General features: G+C 42.1%; 1 protein-coding gene across 1 annotated transcript in view; it reads left to right on the top strand.

Moving 5' to 3' along the window:
- The first annotated feature begins 6,151 nt into the window (after nt 1-6,151).
- PGR (progesterone receptor) overlaps nt 6,152-9,380 on the top strand; it is a 91,358-nt gene continuing 88,129 nt past the window's right edge. Inside the window, exons 1-2 of the mRNA XM_011369415.1 lie at nt 6,152-7,779; nt 8,864-9,015. Coding sequence (XP_011367717.1) covers nt 6,152-7,779; nt 8,864-9,015 — 1,780 coding nt within the window. The remainder of the gene's footprint in view (nt 7,780-8,863; nt 9,016-9,380) is intronic.

Below are 9,380 nucleotides of genomic sequence, written 5' to 3'. Positions count from 1 at the left end.
AGATGAAATACTGTCATTTGTGAAAATCTGGATGGACCTCGAGATAATCATGCTAAGTGAAATAAGCCAGATCGAAAAAGTAGAAAATCACATGTTATCACTTATATATGGGATATAAATCTAAAAGCAACAAATGAACAGGACAAACAGAGACTCAGGTACATGGACAATGGATTAGTGGTTACCAGAGGGTAAGGGGTGCGGGAGGAGGGAAATAGACTGGGTAAAGAGAGTCAAATATAGGGAGGTTGGGGGAGGGTGAAGTGGGTAAAGGGGATCAAATATATGGTAGCTAAAGGAAACTGGACTCTGGGTGGTAATCACACAACAGAATATATAGGTGTCAAATTATAACATACACCTGAAAATCATATAATTGTATTAACCAATGTTACCCCAATAAACTTAAAAATAATTTAAAAAATAAAAACTAAGATAAAAATAATAATTTATCTACATAAATGTAAAACCTGAAACTACAAAAGCAGAAGAAAACACGGGAATAAACATTTGTGACCTTGGGTTTAACAAAGATTTTTAATTATGGCACCAAAACCACAATTTGTAAAAATGTAAATTGATAAATTAGACTATATCAGTATTAAAACTGATATAAAACTGAAGAAGCAGGCTTTACCTGCTCTTTAAAGAATACTATTAAAAGAACTTACAGATAAGGCATTAAAAGAACTTACAGATAAGGCATAGACTATAAGAAAATATTTTCAAATCACATATGTGACAATGGACTTGTATCAGAATCTATAATGTACTCTCGAAATTCAACAATAAGAAAATAAAAACTCAGTTTTTAAAAACCAAACAAAACATTTGACCGGGCACACAAAAGAAGATACAGAGATGGCAAATAAGCACATGAAAAGATGATCAATATCATTAGTCTTTAGGGAAATGCAATAAAACCACAATGAGATACCACTACATATATATTAGGATTGCTAAAATTAAAAACACTGACCATACCAGTTGGGATATGGGAGAATTAGAATTGGTGGGAATTTAAACTTATGTAATCACTATGGAAAATTATTTAGCAGTTAAATGTACATCTAATAATTTATTCAGCTATTTAATACCCAGAAGAAAGTAATACATACGTTGATATAAAACCTGTATGCATTTTAATCATAGCTTTATTTGTAGTATCAAAAAATGGGAAATGATCCAAATTCATCAGCAGCTAAATGGATAAACAAAAATATATCCAAACAATGGATTACCACTCAGCAATAAAAACAATAAATTCATCTATGCTACAATATAGATGAATCTTAAAATAATTATGCTAAATGAAAGAAACTAGATGAAAAAAGCATACCTTGTGTTATATAAAATTTTAAGATAAAAATAATTGTAGAACACATTTAGTACCCAGATCTTTACTTCTAATATCATTTTCCAATAAATAGGTGATTCTAGGACTGGGGTAGGACATAGATAAGATGAAGCGTCTGGAGCATCTTGTAATTCAAAAAAGCACGTGCGCACGCACACACACACACACACACAGGTGCAAGTTCCCAATGCCCATAGCTGAAAAAATTCGAGCAATAAAATTAAGTAGCATTGGATAATGAGCCAAAGTATAAAATAAATATCCATGAGTCCACACCGATATAAATAAAAGACTAAATAAATTAGTAAATGGTGAGAGAAGAGGTAAATCTCCATGCAGAATTCTAAATAAAATATGTAGATATTCCACCCTAAAGGAGAAAGAGCAGAACTCCCTACTCCCCCACAATCCCTTTGTGTGAGCTCCTCACAGTGACTTCCTTCCAAAAATTACTGTATGGAGAAAAAGGAAGAATGTAATTCTGCAATGGAGAAACCTGACAAATACTACTTCAGGTGATCAAGGTCAACATCAACAGTGATAAATCTTGTTGACCGTATGTACTCTTGATGATGAATATGGCACTTTACTGCTGTGATTTTCTTACCCAAACCTATAACCCCAGTCTAATCATGAGGAAAACATGAAATTCCAATGGTGAGGCATCCTACCAATATGCCTCACCAGATGAGGCATCCTACCAATATGCCTCACCGGACTCCTCAGGACTGTCAAGGTCATCAAAAATAAGAAAAGTCTGAGAAACTGTCATAGCCAAGAGGAGCCTAAGGAGACATAACAATGTAATGCGATGTCCTGGATGGGATCCTGGAAAGGAAAAAGGACATTAGGTAAAAACTAAGAGATCTGAATAAACTATGTATTTTAGTTAATAATAGCATATCAATATTAGTTCATTAATTATAACAAATATACCATATTAATATAAGATGTTAGTAGGAGAAATTATATACAGATGATATAGGGGAACTCACTGTACTATTGCTTAACTTCTCTGTAAATCTAAAACTCTCCTAAAAAGTAGAGTCTTGTAATAAAAAAATTCTAAAGCAGACACTCTATCCTAAAATATATGTGCATGTATAATTTTATACATATAATACATCAAGTATGAACTTAAAAATGCTAATTTATAGTGACAGAAAGCAGACCAGTAGTTGTCTAGGGTTTGATGAGGAGTGGCAGGGATGGGAAGGGATAGGAAAGAGCATTAGGAAGGGATTATAAAGTGGAAGAAGGTATATTTATCATCTTGTTTGTGCTTATGGCTTCACGGGTATATACATATGTCAAAATTTACATTTTAAATACATGCAGCTTATTATATGATGACTATATCTTAATAAGGTTTTTTCAAAAGTATAAACAAAAAACTTCCGAATTTGAATTCTCTTCTCCCAAAATAAAGAGTCTTCAGGAATATTAGGAGTCAGTCCTATCACATCTAACCTTTGAGTTTTGTTTCAAAGATTCACTTATGTGGGGATTCCTGTGTCAATGCTAATCACTTAGCATCAAATTTCATGGAATAATGGAGATTTAGGACACACTGGGCACCTTTAGTATTGTCTTGCCACCTCAAGATTTTCAATCTTAAGGAAACATCCTAGTTAGACAGTCTGGCTTCAGGAAAGTTTTATAACCAATCAAAATTAAGCCAAATACAGTTTGTCATTTAAAATGAACCCTAGTGCCAAGTTTCCAGCTACAACAACCTAGAAACCAAATTCTGAGCCATATGCTATTTAAAAATCACACTCATAAGAATGCTGGCATGTGATCACCATGCTACTTACTATCTTTATAATATTGGGCAACTCTGCACCTCAGTTTTCTCAACTCTGAAATGGAGATGATAGTATCTACTTCATGGAACTGTTGAAGGATTAAATAAGTTAATATATGGAAAGACCTGAGAAGACCATCTGACAGTGCTACCCAGATTCTACAGATTCTATAGCATTAACTGTCAGGAAAACGTAAATCAAAACCACAGTGAGATATTACTTCACACACACTATTGGGACTATAAGAAAATAAATATAAAAAGCATTGCTGAGAATGTGGAGAAATTGGAACCCTCATACTCTACTGGTGGGAATGTAAAGTGTGCGATAACTTTTGAGGTCTGGCAGTTCCTTAACAGGTTAAATCTAGAGTTACCATATGACTCAGTAATTCCACTCCTAGAAAAAATAAAAATTTTCCCAAGAAAAATTATCCAAGAAAAATGAAAATATGTGTTTGCACAAATATACATGAATATTCATAGTAGCCTAAAACTAGAAACAACTCAACTGATAAATTGAAAAATATAATCTGGTATATCCATACAATGAAATATTGTTTGGCAATAAAAGAGAATGAAGTACTTATATATGGCTAGACCTTGAAAAGATTATGCTAAGTGAAAGAAGCCAGTAAAAAAGACCACATATAAAGTGATTCCATTTATATGAAATGTCCAGATTAGGTATATCCATGGAGAAGGAAAGTAGACCAATGGCTGCTGGGAAGTTTTGAAGAGAAATGAAGAGTGACTGCAAATGGGTATAAAGTTTCTTTTTGAGGTGATGCAAATGTTTTAAAATTGATAGTGGTCATAGTTATGAAACTATGAATATGCTAAAAACCATTGAATCGTATACTTTAAAATGGGCAAACTGTATAGCATGTGAGTTATATCTCTATAAAGCATGTTAAGTGGATTAAAGTGGATTTGAAAGAGGAAAGCCTGAAAAGCAATGATAGCAGTATTAATAAAATAGTTCACCACTCTAGCCACAACCCCTTCCATTCCCCCCCCCTTTACATTATGCTTTACTCATAATGGCCTCCTTGTAGTTCCCATATTATGCCTTCCTATTGGAAGTCCTGTGAACAGACTATATCTGCTTCTTAAAATTGTCTTCACTCCTCCTCTACCTGCCTAACTCCTTTATATCTAAAACTAGGCAGAGTAAGCTAATTGTTGGAGTTAATTCCAAAATCCAGTGGCCTGACGTGATATAGGCTTATTTCTCACTTATATAGACCCTCCCCAAAGATTCAGAGATCCAGTCTTCTTACCTCTACTGGCTTTATCCATCCTGGAGTCTTGAAGTCTTCCATTGTAGTCTCTACATCTGGCCAAGAGACCCTGTGGGGAATCAGCACAGATAGGACCTTGACGAATTTTCCAAATGATTAATTCAGTTTTGAACATAGTATATTTCAGATGATGTCAAGATACCCAATGGTCTTAGGTTCAGCACAGAGATTGTTAGTTTATGACTCTGTATCTCAAATTATTGCAACACTCTCCCATCTCTTTACCATATCTTTATGAAGTAAGAGGTGTTTAAGAAACTCAAAGATTATTAAGAAAAGAATGTTGAGGGGAGAAGATAGTGTTCAACATCTCTTGAGAAACTTATGATGTAGCACAGGATATAGAAGCTGGAGGTAAAGGAAGCTTTCCTTAAAATGCTACTTATTAAAAATTAGAATGCATTCCTCAGGACAAATCAAAATATGGCACATAACAGCCAAACTTTCCACACAGATGGAGAGGCGTTATCAACTATCATCCACTCCCAGACTTCTCTGCCACACTGAGGACTATTCGAGAGGAGCAGAACATGTTGGTTGTAATAAATTTGAAAGCACTCATTTTTATGGAAGTTATAAGATAACCTTTTTTATATTATTTAGGATCATTCTTAATATATTTATTCTAAAAGATAATATAACCAAATATCTTCCTCTATATTAAATCTTTACAAAACTGAAATCCTGATAATTCAGGTTCAGATAGAATCCATTCATTTTTCCGGTTAGATTGGGCATAATTCTTAATTGGTAGTACAAAATTTAATGTGCTTATGAAGTTTCATCTCACACCACCTGCTTTTCAGAGTGGATTCAGACTAGCGGTTGGGAATACCAACTCCAGAATTTTAGATCGAGTTGAAATCGGGGTAGGGAGGGGCTTTGGGCGGGGCTTCCCGATAGGGAGGAGGTGTTATTAGAAAGCTGTGAGGCCAGTCTACAGCTATCACTACTCAAGTTAAGCCTTGTACTATTTGAGTGTGCGAGGAACCGATGTGTGAGCAGCATTCTCAATGAGAACTAGTTTCACTTGGCATTTGAGTGGAATCTGCAAACACAGGGGTTTCTCGGACTGCCCGGAAAAGTGAGAGCTGCAGAGATCACTGTCGCCAGCTATAGGGAGCCGGCAGGAAGACTGCTGTTCCTAAGAATGGGAAATTGTCCAAGTAGCCCCAGGATTTAAGTGAGAAGGGAAGTGGAACGCAGGCAGGGATTGAGAGCTACACGGCATGCACGGGTTTGAAGCCGGAGAAAAGTCGGGAGATAGAGCCGCACGCAATTGCTTTCCAAGCCGCCGCCACTCGTGTGCCAGACGTGTGAGTACGCTGCGTCTCCCGTCCTCAGACTGAAGTCGGAGAACTCTCCTGGAGAACTCTCCCAGTTAGGACACGAGATCCTTACAACTTTCTTCTCCTGCTCTCCCCACCTGCCTCAGGAACGGAACCACTGTCACCCTTCTCCTGCCTACCAGATGGAGGGCAAAGGGCAGTGGCTGACCAGCGCCTCCCCTTTCTGACCCAGGAGGTGGACATCCCCCCACCCCCAACCCCAACCCCGCCCGGTCCCGCCAAATTCAACACCTATTTTCTCCTCCCGCTGCTCCTATATCCCTGACACCCCCTCCTCCTTCCCCTATCCCTCCTCCCTAGAGACAGGGGAGGAGAAAAGTAGAGTCAGGTCATCATGACAGAGCTGAAGGCAAAGGCTTCCCAGGCTCCCCACGTGGCGGGGGGCGCGCCCTCCCCCATCCAGGATGGATCTCTTCTGCTGGGACGCCCCGTCACAGACCACCTCCAGGCGAGCCAGACCTCGGACGTCTCGCGGGTAGTCTCGGCCATACCCATCTCCGTGGACAGGCTGCTCTTCTCTCGGCCCTGCCAGGGACAGGACCAAGACGAAAAGACCCAGGATCAGAAGGCGCTGTCAGACGTGGAGGGGGTGTATCCCAGAGTTGAAGCTATAAGGGGTGCAGGAGGTGGCAGCTCTAGGCCACCAGAAAAGGACAGCGGGCTGCTGGACAGTGTCTTGGACACTCTACTGGCACCCTCAGGTCCCGGACAGAGCCACGCCAGCCCTTCTACCTACGAGGCCACCAGCCCTTGGTGCCTGTTTAGCCCCGAACTTCCCGTAGAGCCTAGGGCTGCCCCTGGCACCCAGGGGGTGTTTCCCTCGCTCATGAACCGGCCAGAGGGCAAGGCTGGCGACAGCTCCGAGACGGCAGCTGCCTATAAAGTGCTGCCCAGGGGCCTGTCATCGTGCCGGCAGCTGCTGCCCTCGACCTCTGGGAGCCATCTCTGGCCTGGGGCCGCCGCGAAGCCGTGTCCGCAGCCCACTGTGATGGAAGTGGAGGAAGAGGATGACTACGAGTCCGAGGGCTCGGTGGGTCCACTTCTGAAGGACAAACCCCAGCCTCTGGGGGGCACGACGGCCGAAGGAGGAGCTGTGGCCACCGCTCCTGGGGCGGCCGAAGGAGGTGTCGCCCTGGTTGCCAAGGAAGATGCCCGCTTTTCCAAGCCCAGGGTCGCCCTGGCGGAGCAAGACACGCCAGCGGCGCCTGGGCGCTCCCCGATGGCCACCATGGTGATGGATTTTATCCACGTGCCCATCCTGCCACTCAACTCGGCTTTCCTGGCCGCCCGCACCCGGAAGCTGCTGGAGGCGGAGAACTATGACGGTGGGGCCACGACTGTCAGCGCCTTTGCCCCGTCGCGGGGTTCATCCCCGGCCTCGTCGACGCCAGTCGCCGCCGGCGACTTCCAAGACTGCGCTTACGCGCCGGACGCCGAGGCCAAAGAGGACGCGTTCCCGCTCTATGGTGACTTCCAGCACCCCGCCCTGAAGATTAAGGAGGAGGAGGAAGGCGCCGAGGCGTCCGCGCGCTCCCCGCGGCGGTACCTGGTGACGGGTGCCAACCCCGCTGTCTTCTCGGATTTCCAGCTGGCGCTGCCGCCTCCAAGAGCGTCGTCTTCCAGACCTGGGGAAGCGGCGGTGGCGATTGCATCCACCAGTTCCTCTGTCTCGTCCGCGTCCTCGTCGGGGTCGACCTTGGAGTGCATCCTGTACAAAGCAGAGGGCGCGACGCCCCAGCAGGGCGCGTTTGCCTCACCGCCCTGCAAGGCTGCGGGCGCGGGCTCCTGCCTGCTGCCACGGGACAGCCTGCCCTCCACCTCGGCCTCAGCCTCCGCCACCGGGGCGGCCCCTGCGCTCTACCCGCCGCTCGGCCTCAGCGGGCTTCCGCAGCTCAGCTACCAGGCCGCGGTGCTCAAGGAGGGCCTGCCGCAGGTCTACTCGCCTTATCTCAACTACCTGAGGTGAGGGCTCAGGCTCCGCGCGCCTTGCGCATCGCGGGAGTAGCGGTCCCACTGGTTCACCGCAGCCAGCTCACAGCTCTCGGTGCCCGGCTCCGCTCCTCAGAGTGGCCGCGAGAGGGTGGGTGTCCGGGGCGGGGCACTGGGGCAATTTGGCTTCCTTTTACTTCCCTCCTCTCCTTACTCTTGGGTACACAAAGGGGGCGCAGAATATGCCATTTTGGGAGCGTGCCTCCCCGAAAACATTTTGTAAACTTCAAATCTGCGAGATTCCGAAGCAGAACCAGTCCTGATTTAAAATGTGCAACGTCACACCAGCTCCGCTGTAGCACCGTGGAGGGGAAAGGGTGGGGTGAGTTGGGGGCTTTATAAAATGCTTCTCTTCTTAGAAGGACATTTACTGGGAATGTCTGTCTTGGAGAGGCGACATTATGCACCGGTGCTCCTGGAGGGGTGGCACTTGATGTAGGGTAGCCTGCCAGAACCGCTCAATTTTCATACGAATCTCAAGATTAAAATTAATTTGTGTAACATGTTTAAATTATGGATTTAAATATCAGTCACTGTAGTGCACTGTATTCTAATATTGTTTCCTATTCGCTACAACTTTCCACACAGGTTTTCAAAAATATTTAAATTTACATACTGAGGTAATGGAACTTTAAAGGAAAAAATGCTCAGTTTGGAATTTTAGTGCTGTAAATAGGCAAAACAGTGTCGGTATGTTGAACAATACTTTAAAATGACAAACATATTTTTTAAGTAAACAAGCGTTACAGAATTGAGTTTTAAAATCAAAGCAAAAGTATTGCTAAGTACGATTGAACTTTCCTGAACAGAAATTATGTATTTATTGTTCTTTTATGCTAGTGCTACGGATAAGTGGCTAATAATTTGCAAGTCTAGTTTATCCATTAACGGGTTTAGTTTGCAAGTTTAATCTGCATGTCTTTCAAGTGTGTGTATATATATAGTTCTATTTTTTTAAAACCCCCTTTCAGTCTGTCAATTCTAGGGTTAAGAAATCTTTAATATTAGATAGTGGTGCATCTAAAAATAAACGGAGTGCTTTGCTTTGCATTTCAAGGCCGGATTCAGAAGCCAGCCAGAGCCCACAGTACAGCTTCGACTCATTACCTCAGAAGATTTGTTTAATCTGTGGGGATGAAGCATCAGGCTGTCATTATGGTGTCCTTACCTGTGGGAGCTGTAAGGTCTTCTTTAAAAGGGCAATGGAAGGTAGGCTCCTTTCCCCTGATCCTTTATTATTGGTTTAATTGTAAACGAAGATCATCTAATATTTTATAAATTTTAATTATTGCTTCTTTCTTCTAAGAAATGGTAATATTTCCATATAACGGTAAATATATGATATTTTTCACAATATGTTTTTATAATACTCAAAATTGAATGCAATTGGATATTATAAGTGTATAATATTTAACTAACACTTTCAATAATAGATACAAGTTATATTAGTCCTGGGAACAATGTTAATATTCATTAACTATTTAGCTTTAAAGAAACATCTTTTTTCTAATTTTATTTTCGTATTTCTATTATATATTATATGTAACATATATTCAATTTAAAATTTTGATTAA

The sequence above is a fragment of the Pteropus vampyrus genome, unplaced genomic scaffold (genome assembly GCF_000151845.1).
Source record: "Pteropus vampyrus isolate Shadow unplaced genomic scaffold, Pvam_2.0 Scaffold148, whole genome shotgun sequence".
Lineage (NCBI taxonomy): Eukaryota > Metazoa > Chordata > Mammalia > Chiroptera > Pteropodidae > Pteropus > Pteropus vampyrus.
Note: the sequence above shows the minus strand (reverse complement) of the source record. Positions and strands in the feature narration are given on the sequence as shown.